A 21,678-nucleotide genomic window follows, 5' to 3' on the forward strand; every position below is an offset into this window, starting at 1 on the left:
ATTGTGATAATTTGACTGTTTTATGAGGAAATAGTGTGGTGATTGCATAATATGCAAGGAATCCATTTAATTTTGCGACACAAAAATAGCCACAGAATCACGAAATCCTGGAGGGACTGAGTAAGACTTGGTGAGCTTTTAGTTAATGGTGAGGTATTTTCATAAAGGCTGCATAGCAGCTGCCTCTTGATTTATAGAAGTTGGATGCCTGTCCAAGAATGGAGTGTGGACAACATGGTCATGTTTGTCTCCCAGTTGTTCAGTGTTTTTCTAAAAAGATTAAGGATATAGTGTGCCTGATATTTGGTCAGGTGGTGGGGTATGAACTCATTTTGGGATTGCTTTCAGCTCAAGTACCTCAATACACATCTGTAACGCAAGTCCATTGTGAAATATGGAAAAGTACTTTTAGCCCAAATCATCGCAGTGCATTTGTTTCTTCCCAATTTAGGGATATGACGTGATATACAACAGTCTTTTATTTGTTTGATATATTAAGTTAAATTAGCCTTGCAAATTGGGAGCCTGTCAATTCAGGAATGCAAGGTAAGAGTAATGTTCCTTCAAACACCAAAAAGATTGATAACACATTTTTCAAATGTTCTTGCATACTTTCACTTCTGGACCAAAAGAGATCAGGCTGTGATTTCCATTTGGACGCCTTACCTCAAAAGCTGTGAGTAGGCGGTCATGGGTGGACGCTCTTTGGAGGTTAGATACCACCCTTGACTTAAGAGATGGGCATTTCCATCAAAGTACCCATAGGCACAAAAGTGAAGTTCATAGAAGCATGTTAAATTGGGTATCAAATGAAAGCTAGGTCTATATTTTGGGGGAAATAAAGGTATAGATACTTTTTATTTTATTTTTTGTTTTACCATTTTCCATTTTAAGAATTTGACATGAGTAAAGGCTTTGATTTCTGGATAAACAGATGGAAAATTGGTCTTAAACATTTATCAGAAATTCTTAAGGTATCAGAAATGCATAAAAACACAACGTTGATGAAAAGACCACTGCCAACTACTGAAATGTCAACACTTTTATATACTAAGCAAAAAAAGAAATGTCCTCGCACTGTCAACTGCGTTTATTTTCTGCAACTTAACGTGTAAATATTTGTATGAACATAAGGTTCAACAACTGAGACAAACTGAACAAGTTCCACAGACATGTGACTAACAGAAATGTAATGTGTCCCTGAACAAAGGGGGGGGGGGTCAAAATCAAAAGTAACAGTCAGTATCTGTTGTGGCCGCCAGCTGCATTAAGTACTGCAGTGCATCTCCTCCTCATGGACTGCACCAGATTTGCCAGTTCTTGCTGTGAGATGTTACCCCGCTCTTCCACCAAGGCACCTGCAAGTTCCCGGACATTTCTGCGGGGAATGGCCCTAGTCCTCACCCTCCGATCCAACAGGTCCCAGACGTGCTCAATGGGATTGAGATCCAGGCTCTTCGCTGGCCATGGCAGATCACTAACATTCCTGTCTGGCAGGAAATCATGCACAGAACGAGCAGTATGGCTGGTGGCATTGTCATGCTGGAGGGTCATGTCAGGATGAGCCTGCAGGAAGGATACCACATGAGGGAAGAAGATGTCTTCCTTGTAACGGACAGCGTTGAGATTGCCTGCAATGACAACAAGCTCAGTCCGATGATGCTGTGACACCACGCCTCAGACCATGACGGACCCTCCACCTCCAAATCGATCCCGCTCCAGAGTACAGACCTCGGTGTAACGCTCATTCCTTCGACGATAAACGCGAATCCGACCATCACCCCTGACTCATCAGTGAAGAGCACTTTTTTTGCCAGTCCTGTCTGGTCCAGCGACGGTTGGTTTGTGCCCATAGGCGATGTTGTTGCCGGTGAGGACCTGCCTTATAACAGGCCTACAAGCCCTCAGTCCAGCCTCTCTCAGCCTATTGTGGACAGTCTGAGCACTGATGGAGGGATTGTGCGTTCCTGGTGTAACTCGGGAAGTTGTTGTTGCCATCCTGTACCTGTCTCGCAGGTGGGATGTACCAGATGTACCGATCCTGTGCAGGTGTTTTTACACGTGGTCTGCCACTGCGAGGACGATCAGCTGTCCGTCCTGTCTCACTGTAGCGCTGTCTTGGGCGTCTCGGACATTGCAATTCCTAAGTTTTCATAACTGTGACCTTAATTGCCTACCATCTAAGCTGTTGGTAACTACAATTTTTTTTTTTTTTTAAGAAAACCATTTTTTCCCCCATGAAATTTGAAAATAGTATGTCAACCCTGTTTGTAAGCTTTTAAATTATATCAATCTCAACCGTTTATCTTCTCCAGTGATTTAAGGTATGGATGTCTCATGGTATGGTGGCGTATGCGAAATAGGTAAACTTTGAGCACATTCATCTCTTGAATGTTTTGGCATTCAGGTCCAAAAAGTAACTTTCTGAGCACTTCTACAATGGGCAGATATGTGTGGTAGGTTTTGTTCAAATCAAACTGGGTGCTATCAGAAAGTGATTGACTTTATTGGGTAAATCCGTTTGAATTCATTCACAATTATTTATTAAGTAGTGTAATATACTACTGAGATGGTATTCGAAAATTGGTTATTCTAACATTGTCCAAGCAGGAATGTATGATTCCAAACATTTTCATATGCAACCTAATCCAGTGATTGTCATGAATTTGGAGTTGACAATTGGGCTATTTGTTGTTATTTTACAATCAAAATAGGGCTCCAGAATTTTCTGATTATTTAGTTCAATAGAGATGAATTTCCCTTTAATCTTTGTACTAATATTAAATAAGGGTATAAGGTATAGCGCTTGTCAGCTGTACCTACACCTATAGCTTTTTTCCATCTTTTTAAATAGTGAGCGAACATGTTTTCATCACTTTTATTTCCATGACTGATCAAAACGAATGTTCTCATGCTCTCTTGTCTTTCTGCAGCAGACATATAGTGAGCAATATATTTGGAACATGAAATTGCAGTCAAATCACAGTATACAATCGTAATGCATATTGTATCGGTACCTAACTGTATTGATGGTGTCGTGATGTCCATGGCAATTCCCAGCCCCAATGTTTTGACTGAGGTGACCAGATAGAATGTGCAACTCGCACAAATGTGACCCATTCCATTTTTTACTCACAGCCAAGTCAAAGGGTCACAGTCTTAAGCCCTGCATATTGGACATTGTGAAATTGAAGCACCAAGTGCCAGTCAGGTGTCCCCCACTGGGTTAAGGGGAATCTGATTCCTGTCAAAGTAGCAGCACTCTACATCCTGAGGCCTACATCTTGGTACAATTTTGCATTTGTTGTACTGTTCTCCAATGATCATGAGGCCTTACCTGGAAAGCCCTTGTCAGTATGTTTAACCATATCCTAGTAGCCTGATGGATATAATTTGATCTCAAGGACATGTTCCTCATGGTTGGCTTCTATGTCAGCCCCACGCTTCTCACATCTCTTCTGCCTCAACGTGCAAGGAATGTAGCACATCCACTGGCCGCTCTGTAAGAGCGGTTTGTGTGTAGAGGCCACTGTACTTTCTTGTGCCACACACACAGAACAGAGGACAGCTGTATTTCTTTTAAGATAAAAAAAAAACCTCAACTGAAACGACATTGAATGAACATTGCTGTAAGTACAGCGAGATCTTGTCATGGAAGTAAAACAGTTTGATCTTAGACATTTGTCTCTGATGTTCTCTGTCTGGTCTCTTGTTCAAGTCTTGGCTGAAGATGTTGTACTTTTCAGTGGAGAATCTGCACAGGACCAAGTGGATATGCTTTACTAAAATGGCGAGAGACTCCTTAAATATTAAGCAAAAAGTGAAGATTCCCCCCCCCCCCCCATTTTATTTTGTCTGGTGTCACTTTCATGTGTGCAAGTCCACTAGGCAATTTTTTTTTTTTCTTCAGATTTTCTACTAGCAATGGATTGGTATATTTTTATTTATTTTTTTCAATTATTTGCATAGCCTAATCCATAGGGGCAATATTTAGTTTGCCTGATGGTTTGTAGGGTCTCTCTGTGCATATTTGCCTACTTTCCTCCTTCCACACCTGGCTGCGTGGGGAATTAATGAATTATGATGCAGGTTCTGTTTCCAGCAGACACTCATTGCCACTTGTTTGCCTCAATACTATAAAGAGATTGATAGAACTGTTGCCCCCTGCAATGATTACCAGGCCTCGTGCTGTTTGATAATATGCCCCCCCGAGTTTAAATCAAAGCGGAACTCATAGTGTACACGAGCAGAATGTCATCTGATCATGACACATTCTTCGAAGTCACCAACGGCAAAACACAGTTTTAATCTTCCTCTGCTTGTTTTGTTTTTACAAAACTGTGTACATATATAATACAAAAAATTCCTCCTTGGGGCCTGACTTCCTCTAATGAAGGAATTTGACCAGACTTGACCAGTAAACGTTTGTTTCATTTCTCTTGTCTCCCCCCAAATCCCTGTTGTAATGTGGAATGTGGCACGTACTTCCGGGAAGGATGCTGGAGTTATTCAGACTGTGTATACTGTTGGTGCGGAGTAGGCAGTAGGATGGGACAGTGACTAAGGTTAGCATATCTATGCGCTAGTGCAGTGGTTCGCAAACTTTTTATAGTCCCGTACCCTTTCAAACATTCAACCTCCAGCTTCGTACCCCCTCTAGCACCAGGGTCAGCGCACTCTCAAATTCAATTTTTGTTATTATTGTAAGCCTGCCACACACACACACACTATACAATATATTTACTAAACGTAAGAATGAGTGTGAGTTTGTAATAATCCGGCTCGTGGGAAGTGACAAAGAGCTCTTATAGGACCAGGGCACAAATAATAATAATAATAATAATATAATAATCAATAATTTTGCTCTTTATTTAACCATCTTACATATAAAACCTTATTTGTTCATCGAAAATTGTGAATAACTCACCACAGGTTAATGAGAACGGTGTGCTTGAAAGGATGCACATACTGTAACTCTGCAATGTTGTATTGGAGAGAGTCAGTCTTAAATCATTTTCCACACACAGTCTGTGCCTGTATTTGGTTTTCATGCTAGTGAGGGCCGAGAATCCACTCTCACATAGGTATGTGGTTGCAAAGGGCATCAGTGTCTTAACAGCGCGATTTTCCAAGGCAGGATACTCTGAGCGCAGCCCAATCCAGAAATGTGGCAGTGGCTTCTGATTTAAATAACATTTTCACAGAACCTCTTGTTGCAATTTTGATGAGGCTCTCTTGTTCAGATATCGGTAAGTGGACTGGAGGCAGGGCATGAAAGGGATAACAAATCCAGTTTATGTCATCCGTTTCAGAAAAGTGTGTAATTGCGCACCAAACTCACTCAGGTGCTTCGCTATATCACATTTGACATGGTCCGTAGTTTGAGTTCATTTGCACACCAAAAATCATACAATGATGGAAATACCTGTGTGTTGTCCTTGTTAATGCAGAAAGACGAGCTCCATCTTCTTAATCATAGCCTCAATTTTGTCTCGTACATTGAATATAGTTGCGGAGAGTCCCTGTAATTCTAGATTCAGATCATTCAGGCAAGAAAAAACATCACCCAGATAAGCCAATCGTGTGAGAAACTCGTCATCATGCAAGCGGTCAAACAAGTGAAAAATATGGTCAGTGAAAACTTTAAGCTCGTCTCTCAATTTAAAAAAATCATGTCAATACTTTGCCCCTTGATAACTAGCGCGCTTCTGTATATTGTTAAAGTGTTACATGATCGCTGCCCATATCATTGCATAGTGCAGAAAATACACGAGAGTTCAGGGGCCTTGCTTTAACAAAGTTAACCATTTTCACTGTAGTGTCCAAAACGTCTTTCAAGCTGTCAGGCATTCCCTTGGCAGCAAGAGCCTCTCGGTGGATGCTGCAGTGTACCCAAGTGGCGTCGGGAGCAACTGCTTGCACGCGCGTTACCACTCCACTATGTCTTCCTGTCATGGCTTTTGCGCCATCAGTACAGATAACAACATGAGCAGCAGCTACGTTTGGCTACATACAGACCATTAGTGGAATTCCCGTGAGAGAGTAACGGTTAATGTGATTGGATAATTATTTGACTAGGCTACCTCTATTTGACATTGTGTTGTTATTTTGCTGAACACTAGATGGTTAAATTTTATTTTTGCCAGTGAATTGAGGCTACTCAGGCGAGGGGGGGGAAAAAACTCACCCAAATGTATAGCCCCGTTGTAAAATATAAATGGACTGTTTGAAAATGTGAAGAAATGTATTTTTTACAAATATTTTAAAGAAATGTGAATCTCGTACCCCAGTTTGGGAATACCTGCGCTAGTGGATTGATCTTGACTGGGGGGTATTGGGGGAACAGGCATCTCTGGGTGTTATTGTTTCAGGGTGTCAGGGTCTGAAACAGCATCCTTAGACTATCTGGGTCAGACTAGGAAGCTTGCCACATGTTGCAGTAGTGCGGTCTCCTCCTGGCCAGTCCAGAGACCCAGGGATAGGTGCTGGGCTGGCTGGTTACATCACCAGGCTGAGTGACCAATGCTGACATGTCGCATGGCACGTCGTTCCTGTGATGTTTTGTAAAACTAAATACAACATTGCATTCCAGATACAGGATGTCTTCCAAGTTGGGGATAATAGAATCATGTGTTTGTCAGGAAGATGTTCATGAGTAATGAATGCTTTGGCTGCCAGCGAAACAAAAATCCCCAGGAAACGGCACTGGCAGTGGGCTGGAGTGCATGGCAGCCTTGTCCATGATGAAAACCACAGTGAGCTCATCAGGAAATGTGAATACTCAGGATACATGGAGCTAATATGTTGTAGTCTGAAGAATTCCTTATTCTGGGAGCACATAGTTATGTTACACAGTTTAGCAGAACAAACCCCTCTGTTGGAGTAATTAGAAGCACTCTTGTGTGCACACACCAAAAAACACTAATTTCCTTTTTTTCCATAAAACGTAAATATACTCAAGGGATTCATTCCAGCGCCACTGAATCAAAACAAGCCATTGAGCAGTGAGACCGTCCATGGTCCTCCGTCCGGCCTGGGCTTGGAGCTGGAACTGGAAAATACGTGGATAGGAGCCAGGAGGGGAGCCAGCCATAGATTTTGGCACAGGAGCTCAGCTCAGAAGCCACACAGCCTCCTGTGCCCTTCCCCTTCCTCACTGCTCAGCTCCATGGTGGCTCTCCCCTGCCAGCCACCGCCTCTGTTTACGTGGAGCAGTGGGAATGTGCTGACTGCAAGACCAAAATGCCGGCGGACATACCTGAGATTCCTCGCAGTGCTAAGAGATGTCCTAATTTGTCTGGAATATCCGTTCTCTTGACATGACCCACCTGTAAATCACTGTGTCTTGTCCTACACCTTCTGTCTGCCTCCACTCAGTATGAGAGGTTCACGGGCGAAACCACGACACCCAGACATTTTGCTCAAACCATTCCCCTTGTCACAAGAGCTTCTTCGCTGATACCATAGTTAGGTAAAGTTCACCAGTGGCGCTGCAGAAGAGACCTATGTTTCACATTTTCCAGCCCAGTTTCGGAGCTCCCTGTTGTCATAGCAGAAGCAGTCCACACTGACCCAGTGATTGAGGGCAGGGCAGGAGAAATTCTGCTGGATTGATCCTGAGGATAGACCAAGGCCAATCAATGACTACTGCTTTAGCATGAGGTGCTAACCCCAGCTCTTGTGCCTAAGCAGCTAACAGTGCTATATGATAGACAGCTAAACTCAGCAAAAAAATAATCGTTCCTTTTCCAGAACCATGTCTTTCAAAGATAATTCGTAAAAATCCAAATAACTTCACAGATCTTTATTGTAAAGGGTTTAAACAATGTTTCCCATGCTTGTTCATTGACATTTAAACAATTCATGAACATGCACCTGTGGAACAGTAGTTAAGACACTAGCAGCTTACAGACGGTAGGTAATTAATGTCACAGTTATGGAAACTTAGGACACTAGAGGCCTTTCTACTGACTCTGATAAACACCAAAAGAAAGATGCCAGGGTCCCTGCTCATCTGCGTGAACGTGCCTTAGGCATGCTGCAAGGAGGCATGAGGACTGCAGATGTGGCCAGGGCAATAAATTGCAATGTCCGGACTGTGAGATGCCTAAGACAGCGCTACAGGGAGACAGGACGGACAACTGACCGTCCTCGCAGTGGAAGACCACGTGTAACAACACCTGCACAGGATCAGTACATCACACCTGCGAGACAGGTACAGGATGGCAACAACAACTTCCCGAGTTACACTAGGAATGCACAATCCCTCCATCAGTGCTCAGACTGTTCGCAATAGGCTGAGAGAGGCTGGACTGAGGGCTTGTAGGCCTGTCGTAAGGCAGGTCCTCACCAGACATCACCGGCAACAACTTCGCCTATGGACACAAACCCACCATCGCTGGACCAGACAGGACTGGCAAAAAGTGCTCTTCACTGATGAGTCGCGGTTTTGTCTCACCAGGGGTGATGGTCCGATTCGCGTTTATTGTTGAAGGATTGAGCGTTACACCAAGGCCTGTACTCTGGAGCGGGGTCGATTTGGAGGTGGAGGGTCCGTCATGGTCTGGGGCGGTGTGTGTCAGCATCATCGGACTGAGCTTGTTGTCATTGCAGGCAATCTCAACGCTGTGCATTACAGGGAAGACATCCTCCTCCCTCATGTGGTACCCTTCCTGCAGGCTCATCCTGACATGACCCTCCAGCATGACAATGCCACCAGCCATACTGCTCGTTCTGTGTGTGATTTCCTGCAAGACAGGAATGTCAGTGTTCTGCCATGGCCAGCGAAGAGCCCGGATCTCAATCCCATTGAGCACGTTTGGGACCTGTTGGATCGGAGGGTGAGGGCTAGGGCCACCGGGAACTTGCAGGTGCCTTGGTGGAAGAGTGGGGTAACATCTCACAGCAAGAACTGGCAAATCTGGTGCAGTCCGTGAGGAGGAGATGCACTGCAGTACGTAATGCAGCTGGTGGCCACACCAGATACTGACTGTTACTATTTTGACCCCCCCCCCCCCCTTTGTTCAGGGACACATTCAATTTCTGTTAGTCACATGTCTGTGGATCTTGTTCAGTTTGTCACAGTTGTTGAGTCTTGTTATGTTCATACAAATATTTACATGTTAAGTTTGCTGAAAATAAATGCAGTTGACAGTGAGAGGATGTTTCTTTTTTTGCTGAGTTTATAAATGCTGTATTGTTGACTTATCTCAATTGCTGTGTTTAAGAGCAGCATGTCATAACAGTCATGTATTGCCATTAAAATGAAGTATGAAACGGCACCAGTCCTTGACCCTGTCTCTGAGGTCATGTCTTTCTCCAATGCCAGGTCATTGACCTCCCACAGCCCTCATCCTGTGTGGCGGGCAGAGTGCAGTACCGTAGACCCAGAGCCCTGGAGAGGCAGTCAGCTGGAAAACTAAAGGCCAGTGTCCCCTGTGTAATGCACTGCCATTGTGTTAGAGTGTGGAAAGTGCCACTGGAAAAACACACCATCAGGGATATAGCACACACTCACTTTTGTCTTCCTGGTCTGGGGTGGTATCACAACAGTAGAACGTGCTACTGGTCCTCGTGAGGGGTGTATAACTCTGTGAGCCAATCATATGAAGTTTGGGGGGGGGGGCTCATTTTGTTTTTTCAGGTGAAAAACAAAAGCGGAGGTATAAAAAGAAGAAAGGCCACGGTTGGAGGATGACTTAGTGACAGCGATGGGGAGAAAGGAGTGGGCCTGGGCCCGGCAGGAAGCACCTGTCCCAGGGCCATTATCACAGGGCTCCCAGGCAGGGGCTCCACAGGCTGACGCATAAGCACATTGTGTTTCTCTACGGCCCAGGACAAAGCTGTTTACCCTCTGCTGTCCGCTCATCAAACACACTGTACTCTTCAAATGGGCCTACCTGTTGTTGTTTTTGTATTTTCTTTGCTTCACACAACTGCGTAGAATATTGTAAACAGCACTGCACACACTAATAACTATATAATGATGAGTGAATTCTTCAATTGCAGTAAAGCTCTTGAAAGTTAACTATACGTGTTACACAACTGTGCTTGTCACGAATGTGTAACTCAGTGTGTTAATCAATGTGTTACAAACCAATGAATGGGGCGCATCTCACAGGCTGTGCATTAAGCACAGGTCTGAGAGCAGGGTACTGCACTCCACCTGCAGGCCAGCGCCATCCACGGGGGGTGTGTGTGTGTGTGTGGGGGAGAGTTTGTGAGGATGCAGCACAACAATAGAGACAGAGTAACGTCAGGTTTGGATTAAGATGGAAAAGCCAGGCTCTACTTATATCCCGCCATCAGCGGTCTCGGGAAAATCCATGGAGTTTTCTTGGACTGTGGAGGGGGATTTCAGCACTGAAGAGCATCCATCCCTGCTTTTAAGACCGAGTCTTCTCTGAACTTACACTCCATCCGCTTGTCACCTGTTGGAATGGCATGTAGTCCTACCCTTTTTCCCTTGAAACACGTGTTTGAAAGATCTTGCTAAGGCAACCTTAGTTAACTAGGTTTATTAACCTAGTTTTCCTAAAACGAAACTGTAATAAAGTCCGTATCTGGTCACTAACATTCACCTTATGGTTTGGGACACCCTTGAGTGTAGTGAATAGCATGTGAGTGCTCAAGGCGGGGTTTGAGAGGTTGCAGTGATTGGAGCAGAATTAAGCTGAAATTAAACTGACAGTAGATTGGTTTAAGAGAAGGAATGCCTAATCCTTTTTCTATCTGTGTTTTAATGCATCTCGGATTGAAATAAGTTGCATGTGGTGAACCAGCCGTATGTTTTTAATTTATTGTGTTTTTAAATAAATCCAAAGTATTCACCCCCAAGTGAAGAAATCTTCCCAGGAGACTTTGGATGTGAGGAACTCGGCAGGGCTGTCGGTATTTTCATGTTATGCTAGCACAACAAATTACATTTTGCCCCCCCCCCCCACACACTTCTAGAAATGATCGCCATATGAGATATGGACCCTGAAATTCTTCACGTTGTACATGTTGCAATTTTAGACATCGACTTCCTATCCTATTACTCTCTTCCCCATCTTCCTGGCCTAAGCTATCTATTGAATTGTTGCGGTCCTTTATGACCAGCTAAAAATATCCATCTCTAAAATGAACCATATGTTCCGGGTTGCATAACAGATCACAGGGAACCACAGAGCTGTGGGGACGGAGGGAAATAAGGATGAATGTGAGATGCCAGTTGTGGGCAGTCGCTTGCTGTGTGATGGAGCTCTCCAGTCAGACCAGTTGGCCTACAGTACATCACACTTTGCACTCTGGTACCTGTGGTTTGAAGCTGGCTAGCTTTGTTTTGTTTTGTTTGTGTTGCGCTGACCCTGAAGATGTTCTCAGGAAGTGTTGTGTGTGTGCCTCCTGTTTGCTGGTCTTCATCCTGGCCTCATATGAATATAGCCTCCATCTCGGCTCAGCTCAAGACTTCCTACCATGTGGCTGCTCTGTGTGGCCCCGGCTGCTGGGGAAACTCAAATAGCCCTGGCTCGTGTTTGGCGTTCAACTCTGTCCCGTCCTGTCCATCCTCCAGAGTTGATAAAGCAGCGGAGCTCTGGGCCGGCCAGGTCGCAGCCCGGTAATGACCCGTTCACCTCCGGCCAACCCCCTTTCACCTCAGACACCACTTTCCTGCAAGTCATTGTCTTGTCTTCCTGAGAAACAGGCCCTCGAAGTGAAGCGGGAGGAGATAGAGGAGGATAAGATGGAACTCGGAGATAGAGAGGGATGGAGCAAAAGAGAGGGGAGCGTTCACAACACTACACATCTGTTGCCGTGTTTTTGTCCTGACCACAACGTCTTGGCAATCACTTTGCTTTCAGACTGTCAGCACTTCACTGGCATCGGTCGAATGCACTTTGTTTTGGAAACATGTTTTATGCTCATGCAGCATGCGGTATTACTGTTATACTTCATTACACATACCTTGTTGTCTTACAAATACCTACCTAGTCAGCCACTCTTGTTGGATAATAGATCTTAATGTGTTTGGTCAACAAAGTGTCCTCAAAGGCTTTAATTCAGACAGTTGGATCTCGATACTCATTGCTCTTGTGTAGTATTCTCATTCATCAGAACCGGCCAGGTAAACTTGGTTTAAATCTACGGCGTTGGAGAGATTCCACCCTGGGAATGCTCTTCATTCCTGTCGGCGGAGTTGTCCTTTTTCCAGTTCCAGACTTCCTTCTCTTTCACCCAGTTCAGTCTTGTGTCACATTTGTTAATGCTCAGAAGGGAGGAGACATCTACATTTTATTACCATACAGAGGAACTCAAGAATACTTTGATGTTTGTTTGTTTGGCTATGTCAACTTAGGAAATCAAACTTTGAAACCAGTATTTATTTCTCTGAATTTGAGGTGTGGATATGTACCATTTCATACCATGTCGTAAGCCTATATTAACTCCATTCCCCATTTTTCAACTGTAGCAACACAAGTAAAGGTTGCATCAGATTTCTTTCTAGAGGTGTCTCCTTGTAAAGACTGCCCAGTGTGTGTGTGTCCCTGACTGACGGTCTTGAGTTTCAGCCCCAGCGCCCTCAGCATAGCTGTTTGTTTGTCCCCTGTGCAGTTATTACAGCGGCATACAGTACATTTTCACAGTATTAGAATACAGCTCTGACCACAAACTAGGCTTCAATTCGGTGAGACTGTTCCCCATGCTTTTCTGTGCCGATTCTTAGCAGGTCAAGCTGCAGATCTAGTGTCGCAATCTGAAAGGGTGGAGGGTGGACTAGGGGGGAGCCATGCCACACAGAGCCACATGATGCAGAGGGCTCAGTCGGTGGCAGGGCAACAATGTGCAAAAGGACAAAGATTCCAGAGTTGATTAGCCAATGAGTTCCATTGTCACTTGACTGTGGTCTAATTTGAGACCAGGGACTGTCCTCGCCATGACTCAGCGTGTGTGTGCGTGCGTGTCCGTACACCATGCATGCATATATATATATATATATATATATATATATATATATATATATATATATATATATATATATATATATATATATATATATGCGCTACGTGGGTGTGCGCGTGTAGTCCTGTACGTTTACCCCATGCGTACGTGTTTTATTCTTGCACTGTATGTTTCTAGACAAGCCATGCACCTGTTGCACTGCAGTGAACATATTTTGCTTGATCTCTCCAAGCAGTCTGCTGGTACTCTGTGTGTCAGTCACAGATGGTGGCAGGAAAGGGGCTCCCTGGAGCTGCTACCTGGAGTGGTGCCTAGAATCACTGCTCTGCTCCCTCTCTGTGTGTGTGTGTGTGTCTGTCTGGCAGATAGGCCGTCACACTGCAAGAGAGACCACACGCGTTCAGGGCATGCTTGGATGCACTTCTTCTTACTATAGAATGATTGACAGTAGAGTAAGTTTTCAGCTCCTTTTCCTGTGTCAGTTAGACAGCTACTGGTCATTGGACTTTTATTTCTTTTCCTCTTTTATGCAAGTCATCCTCCTCCTTGTCCTCTGGTTAATATAATAATATACAGTGCCATTAAGCAGGTGCTTTTATCCAAAGCGACTTAGTCATGCATGCATACGTTTTACCTATTGGTGGTCCTGGGAATCGAACCCACTACCCTCAGTCCTCATCTACTCTGCTTTTTATTCCATTTTCCCTCTCTCCACCCATATGACTGGTGCTGATATTAGTGTATCAGATGTTGTGACTAAAGGCCCTGCCTGTCAACTCTTACTCAGTCTATTTTTCCCTATTCAGACTCCCTAGTAAGTCTAGCTACTTGAGTCTAAGCTAATATTTACAGAGAGAAAATCCTTCAAAACATGATTGCCTTCCAGTCAGTCACTGGCATGTGAAAACGGATAGGATATCTCTATTGGTGTTAGGTAGTAGACTGTCTGGCTGTTATTCAGCCCACTAAAGGCACTGGGCACGTGGAGGGGAAGGAGAAACCCAGTCCAGAGCCTCTCCTCAGACCTCCGGGGTAGTGTGAGCATAACAGCTTTGCAGAAGATGGCCATTGGTATCATTTAAGCAAAACAAGACCCCCTTCTTCCTCCTACACACTCACACCTCTGCTTCCATCCCCCATTTTATCGTATCTCCGCTTATCTCCCAAGGTATGCGGTCCGAATGCTGTTTATCTCCTTTCCGACAGTGATTAATGACATATACTTAGAATATTTTTGGATGTGTTCACAGTTATCTGCAATTGTCCTTAGGTCCTGTCTGGGCCCTGGCCCAGTATGTATGACACTCCCCCACAATGCAGCTTTTCCAGATTTCCTGCTGTCTATTGTGTCTGTCTGGAGGATGGTGGCATCCTGGTTCGAGCCCCTGGGCTAGTCAAGCACAGCTCCATCTTTCTTTTCCTATCTTGCTCTCTCTTCCTCTCTCTCTCATCCTATCTTACGCCACCCACCCACCTTCTCTTTTCATTTTATTTTCTCTATCTATCCATCCTCTCTTCCCCCCCTTCTCCTCTCCCTCCGTCAGTCCAATGTTCTCCCAGTGAAACGCCTGAGGAGCAGTCTAAATACTGTCCCACAGCCAGGCCAGCTCAGCCTCCAGCACAAACACACAAGATTTACTCACTCTGGCTGCCTGCCTCTCACATGCTGCTCTCGACACTCCATCATCCTCATCATTTCTCTGTTTTTCTCCTAGGCCTGTATGGTTTCTATCCTCACACATCTCTCTCTTTTCTATCCATCTGCACTCCTCTTCTTTCAATCTTCCCATATTTCTCTCTCTCTCCCCCCTTGCATCACTTCTCCCTTCTCTTGCTCACCAGTACTTCATGTTCCCTTTAGATTGCATTTATTTTGTGTTGTTTCTAACGTTTACAAATCAAGTTGAGGTGGTTCAGTAGTAGAGTAAAGATTAAAACAACATACGTATAACAGAGGGAAATGGGATTTCATGGGATTTCCTGCTTGAACAACCAGAGTTGGCCTAAATATCCACTATTACATTCTTCATGTTAATCCCAGTGTTATCCAATACAATCCTACTTTTGTCATGTTCATCTTATCCTAAACGTTTTAATTCTTATCCAACTGAGCACATAGCAGCCTACTGTTTCACAGTGAAAGTCAGTACTTTTGGTTTCAGTACCTTTCCTCATACTTTGTGCCTAGAACCAGACTGCAATCAAACCCCTCTGACGAGCAGTGAGGAACGTGAACCAGTGCCATTTCCCTCTCTGTGAGGAGCGTGAACCAGTGCCATTTCCCCCTCTGTGAGGAGCGTGAACCAGTGCCATTTCCCTCTCTGTGAGGAACGTGAAGCAGTGCCATTTCCCCCTCTGTGAGGAACGTGAACCAGTGCCATTTCCCTCTCTGTGAGGAACGTGAACCAGTGCCATTTCCCCCTCTGTGAGGAGCGTGAACCAGTGCCATTTCCCTCTCTGTGAGGAACGTGAACCAGTGCCATTTCCCCCTCTGTGAGGAACGTGAACCAGTGCCATTTCCCTCTCTGTGAGGAGCGTGAACCAGTGCCATTTCCCCCTCTGTGAGGAACGTGAACCAGTGCCATTTCCCTCTCTGTGAGGAACGTGAACCAGTGCCATTTCCCTCTCTGTGAGGAACGTGAACCAGTGCCATTTCCCCCTCTGTGAGGAACGTGAACCAGTGCCATTTCCCTCTCTGTGAGGAACGTGAACCAGTGCCATTTCCCTCTCTGTGAGGAACGTGAACCAGTGCCATTTCCCCCTCTGTGAGGAACGTGAACCAGTGCCATTTCCCTCTCTGTGAGGAACGTGAACCAGTGCCATTTCCCCCTCTGTGAGGAACGTGAACCAGTGCCATTTCCCTCTCTGTGAGGAGCGTGAACCAGTGCCATTTCCCTCTCTGTGAGGAACGTGAACCAGTGCCATTTCCCCCTCTGTGAGGAACGTGAACCAGTGCCATTTCCCTCTCTGTGAGGAACGTGAACCAGTGCCATTTCCCTCTCTGTGAGGAACGTGAACCAGTGCCATTTCCCTCTCTGTGAGGAGCGTGAACCAGTGCCATTTCCCTCTCTGTGAGGAGCGTGAACCAGTGCCATTTCCCTCTCTGTGAGGAGCGTGAACCAGTGCCATTTCCCTCTCTGTGAGGAGCGTGAACCAGTGCCATTTCCCTCTCTGTGAGGAGCGTGAACCAGTGCCATTTCCCTCTCTGTGAGGAGCGTGAACCAGTGCCATTTCCCTCTCTGTGAGGAGCGTGAACCAGTGCCATTTCCCTCTCTGTGAGGAACGTGAACCAGTGCCATTTCCCTCTCTGTGAGGAACGTGAACCAGTGCCATTTCCCTCTCTGTGAGGAACGTGAACCAGTGCCATTTCCCCCTCTGTGAGGAACGTGAACCAGTGCCATTTCTCTCTCTGTGAGGAACGTGAACCAGTGCCATTTCCCTCTCTGTGATGAACGTGAACCAGTGCCATTTCCCTCTCTGTGAGGAACGTGAACCAGTGCCATTTCCCCCTCTGTGAGGAACGTGAACCAGTGCCATTTCCCTCTCTGTGAGGAACGTGAACCAGTGCCATTTCCTTCTCTGTGGTGAGAGGATTCAGCAGTAGTACTAATACACTGAAACAGGACATCCTGTGCCTCCTCGCCACAATGGCGTCAATGGCCCCCTAACTAACGTAATACCTTCCCATTCACACTGAAGGGTTACCAGCAGAGGATCTCCTGGGGACACGGGGGCTAGAATAGGGGCTCCGCTCTCAACACAACAACACTGGCTTCCAGTAACCACTCTAGAAAAGCCACATGGTGTCTTGTACTCTGCCTGCCCTGTACTCTGCCTGTGCCCATTTTCATCTGCACCCTGAGGGCAGACTGTTCCAGTACAGGTGCTCATGTATAATGGTGTGTTATACTTTGTGTTTTTTCCAGTTCTGCCAGCCAGGAGGATGGAGGCTGTCCCGAGAGAGGAAAGCTCCCACCTTCTTCACGGTGGTGTTGACGGACATCGACTCAGACAGACACTACTGCTCCTGCCTCACCTTCTACGAGGCAGAGGTCAACCTGCAGGTGAGATGGCCAGTTGTACTCCTCAACCCAACCCCCCTTCATGAATATCTTATCCACTTACAAGGGCATTATGCAAAATATTATATTAAATCTAATGTATATCTGTTACAGCTTACCCAGAATTGCCTTATTCAAAGCAATCAGTTATACGTGTGTTTTGACATTTGGTGGATTTTCATGCCTTTAAACACTTACAAACTTGCTGAATAGGACTACGTCCTGCAAGTCCTGGGTTTAGGATCTCGGTCATAAGGGCAAAATAAGTGAACCACGGTATAGTAGAGAGTGCCTACTGCCTCGGCTGGCAGCATGATGCGTCTCTCGATAAGCAGCATGGGGTTATGTCTGTTCATTTCTTTATCATTTCAAGCTTCTCTCTCTGGAGGAATACTTGATTCCCAGCATCCAGCGGGGGCTGTTTGTTAATTCTTGGGAATTTTTGGGGGGGGTTTTGATTTTCCTTTTGTTTTCATTGTTATAATTGTTTTGTTTTTGACATGTTTTCTTGCATGGCACATTTTTGTACTATTAGGAATTTGTGTCACGGCATGATGTGTTCCAGAACCCACTAAAGTGGGAAAATAACAGCATTCTGGATGAATTGAGATGAAGTGAACAACACTTCACATACTGAAGGGTTTTGGTGTGATGGGAGAAAAAACGTATCCAATGAGCTGACATCTCATCCCCTCTAGCACTGCCTCTTGGATGCACCCATCCTCATATGAATTCAATTCTATCTTTGATGTTTTTTCTTCCACACAAGTTCACAAACCCCTGAAAAAAACTAATGTAATGACCTCAATCCTCTCAAGGTTTGCCCTGATACAATACACAGAATGCCTGGCTGGATGTCTAATTGTGTTTAAGAATATGACTCCTTACAATGGCCTGACATCACCCTCCAGACACAAGAGTAGGACGTGTCCCCTGCCTCATATTAAACACATGACAACCATGGCCGTTAGTCATATTCATTCAAGTCAGTGACCTTTAGTTCATTGAAATCTGACATTACTTGAAAGGCCCCATTCAATCAGGTGGAATTCTTCTGACCATTAGTCATGTTAATTCAAGGAGTCTTATGAAAAAGTTAATTGAAATCTGATCATATCCTCTTAGGTAAATTCCGGTGGAATTCTAACCTTTATTAACTGTGTGGTCATGATGACATGTCACATTCTGATGTGATGATTCTGTTTACATGAATGCTCGCACTCAACATCCTAGCATGTTGATGAGTGTAACATTAGTTTACTGTATACTGTATGAATCAGACCAATTTACACAAACATCCCTTGTTGTGCCTGGATGTGGATTTTCCATGTGGAGTTCAAACAAAGCCTTGGCATGAGACAAGGTATAAACCACGCCATCCTTCATTAAATAAGCGTGATAACGGCTAGGTTAGCTACGACTGGGTCTCTCTAGCCTTGCCTGGTCTATGCCTGGGCTGGAAGGTTACATAACCGGCCCTGCAGTAGTCTGAATAATTCCCTTGTCAGGCGCTGTTTGGTGATGTCCTGCAGCTGTCCACTCTGCCCCCCCCCCCCCATACTTTCTGGCCAACTGGACCCTCTTCTCGTGACCAGACTTTAATCCTCCCTTTATTTGTTTTCTGTCGTCCTCACACGCCGGCCGGTCTACTGAGGGAGAAGAGGCGAAGGCCGCCCGTAACGATCAGTGTCATCGCAGACATTAATACAGGCTCGTTAGAGGTCTTGATTACAGGGCTAAATGTGGCCGGTCACCTCACTGCCTCTTCATCATGGCCCACCTCTCTGTTTTGGTTTGATTTCTTTCCAGGAACTGTTTCCAGACCCCTTTGTACACTTGGTAATGGCTCAGATAAGGATAAGAGTTTGGATCACACACTGGACAGATGTGAGGCTGGTTTCTCACTGTGTAGGTGACTGTTGCTCTATCTTATGGTTTAGGGACCAGCTTGATACAGTATACCATCCACTGCAAAGGTTTGCACCAGAACCAGGACTTATGTTCTCATTTACACTATTAACAAGGTTAGCAAGATGCTAAAGTAGTTTGAGTTAGTGTTATACCACAGTACCAAAACGTCATGGTACTTATTATGCCAACATTTTAGAATACCTTACTACCGTTTCATATGATACTACAAAAATGATAAAATGTTTATGAAGTCAGTTTTGTTTAGACATTCAGTTGATTTTAAGCAACCCCAGTCTCTTGTATGCACAGGTCCAAGAATTTCCACTTCACGTTCATGCGCACATCACCTGTGTAATCAGCCAGCCACCACTCACCTGCTTCTCTCCTCTCCGTCCGCTCTTCCTGCTCATCTACTCCTCCAACAGTTTTTTAAATGTAATTTAGCAGTGATGGCGAGGGGGCATGCAGACCCTGATCAGTCTGCTGCTGTTACATTTCTACATTTGATACATTGGAGCAGCGCGCAGTGCGAGCAAAGTTAATACATTGTATATAATTTCGTTCCTGGTATAACCAAGTGCACAGGCCAGTCTGATAGGCTTTGAAAGTTCACGGTCACGCAGCAGGAGCAGAGAATAAAAACAGCTTCGCAACAGTCGTGTTTGCAGCATTACAGTAAAGAAAACGGCTATTACCGGACCTACCTTTTTTCCTTCCTGCGCGATTTTGCGTGCATTTTATATAATTTCACAAACCATATCGCGGGCCGTTTTAAACTAATCCCAGGCCGCTAATTATTGTTTCGATAACAATGTTGTTCAGTCATATTACCTAGCTAGCTAACAACCAGGTAACTTGACAGTAGGTTAAGGCACATTTGATTGGCCCAGGAAGAATGGGATGTGCTTCAAAAGTAGGATTCATAATCTCTCTTTCTGGTGCTCCTTACATTCTGTTTTGGTGCCTAACGTTTTTAAAGTTGGGAGCAGTGTTTGTGGGAGTGAGAGAGAGTGGTGTGTGTTTTGAGGTAGACAGAGAGAGCAGTGTGTTAGTGTTTGTGGAAGAGAGAGCGAGTGGTGTGCGTGTGTGTTTGAGGGAGACCGAGAGAGTGTGTGTCTTTTGTTAACTGAGGAATAAAGGTTTCATGCAGTTACTGCCACAATGACATGCAGATCATTATGCATGTATGTTCCTTTTCCCCATTCCTCCAGCCAAATCACAAGTAGACCTTTGCAAATATGACCAAATTAGCCATTCAATAACTGTTTTATTGAGGAGAAGTGTGAATATCAGTGACAGCTTTTTGTGTAGCACCTGCACATAACATTTACAAAACTGGACAAAGTGTCGGGGGCGTACAGGATACTAGTCCAATCAGAATTCTCTCTGGTATTGTGATACTTGGCCTGGTATCATATTGTTAACAAAATGTTGGTATCTTGACAGCACTAGTTTGAGGTGCATCATGTGTTTTGTCAAATACACCTAACTTGGATAGTATATTGGGCCTAGTCTGCAAAGCATTTTACTGAGAAGGGCACATGGTTTTTGTAGACCCTTGTAAGCCAGCATACAGCAGTTTTTTGTTTGTTTACGTGGGCATTATCATAAGCCTTACCCTGTAACGTTTAAACCAGCGTGGCTTTTTTCTATGTGATTGGATTCGAGAGGCAGGAATGTATTTTCGCCGATAATTGAACCAAATCTTCAGAATGCTGTAGAAATGTGTTTCCCATCTGACGTGATATTTAGATCCTGTGTTCCCTGCTTGGAGCATGCCAGAGCTCTTGTGGCATGTTTTCGTTGTCTGAAGGAATATATGCGATTCTGATAAAGGGTTTAGCCAGGAACGAGCCCTGTGAGACTGCTATCTCTGTAAACTGATAGGACTGACGGCTCCTGGAATGGGACAATTGGAACCAGATTGAGACGAGACCACTGAGACTTGACCTCTGTGTCCCAGTGGAGCTCTTTGGGAAGGAGTGGGAGGTATCTTTGTTCAAATCATTCACCTTAATGACTTAGCCCATATGCTGTTAGTTTAACGTGGTCACTCAATTGCTATTTATGGTACATTACGCCATGTCCTTCGAACCCAAGTGTCTGCATCGTATTTTGGCTCGGTTTTGAATAGTTGACATCCTACAGGTAGGCCCACACTAGGTTTATCTCCAGGGTGCTTACTGGATCAGAGGTGTCAGAGGTCACGTACCTTTTGCTTTAATTATCTTTTGGTTCTCCATTATTATGGAAAAAACAGTTTTTCTTCATTCAGGCTTCAGGGTTTTTTTTTATAGCTATTTCTATACTGATTACATCTTGTGACTCCGTCATGTAGGAAATGTAATTTCTGAACTACAACCCCAGCCAAATTGAATTGAACATGTTTCAAACCACCAGCTCTGGGTTTGTAGCCATAGTTAAGAATAACATCTCCAAACCACAAAATATTATTCCTTGACAAGTAAAGGAACCGAAGTAATGACATTGTAGTCTTTAAAATAAATACCATGTTTTGTGAAGAAACAACTGAACAGATGAGAAAGCAGTATGGGTAAATTCCAGACTGGAATTGGCCTATTCATACTGTGTTATTAGTGTTTTCACAACTATTTTAGTAAACCGAGTAATGTGACTTGATTTCATACACATCTCCGGGCTGATTTACAGTCAGTATGTGACTCTGGAAGGGAAATGACACTCCTCCTCTCTTAAGCGCCTGGGTTTCGTTCAAACGGTCTCCATGACAATAAATGTTTTATGC

At 44.7% G+C, this 21,678-nt stretch overlaps 1 protein-coding gene across 4 annotated transcripts in view; it reads left to right on the forward strand.

The window, feature by feature from the left end:
* LOC115167304 (myotubularin-related protein 13) overlaps nt 1–21,678 on the forward strand; it is a 160,836-nt gene that overhangs the window by 59,993 nt on the left and 79,165 nt on the right. For all 4 annotated transcript variants that reach the window (XM_029721601.1, XM_029721602.1, XM_029721604.1 and 1 more), the window contains exon 3: nt 16,869–17,006. In XM_029721601.1, coding sequence (XP_029577461.1) covers nt 16,869–17,006 — 138 coding nt within the window. The remainder of the gene's footprint in view (nt 1–16,868; nt 17,007–21,678) is intronic.

This window comes from Salmo trutta, chromosome 29 (genome assembly GCF_901001165.1).
Source record: "Salmo trutta chromosome 29, fSalTru1.1, whole genome shotgun sequence".
Lineage (NCBI taxonomy): Eukaryota > Metazoa > Chordata > Actinopteri > Salmoniformes > Salmonidae > Salmo > Salmo trutta.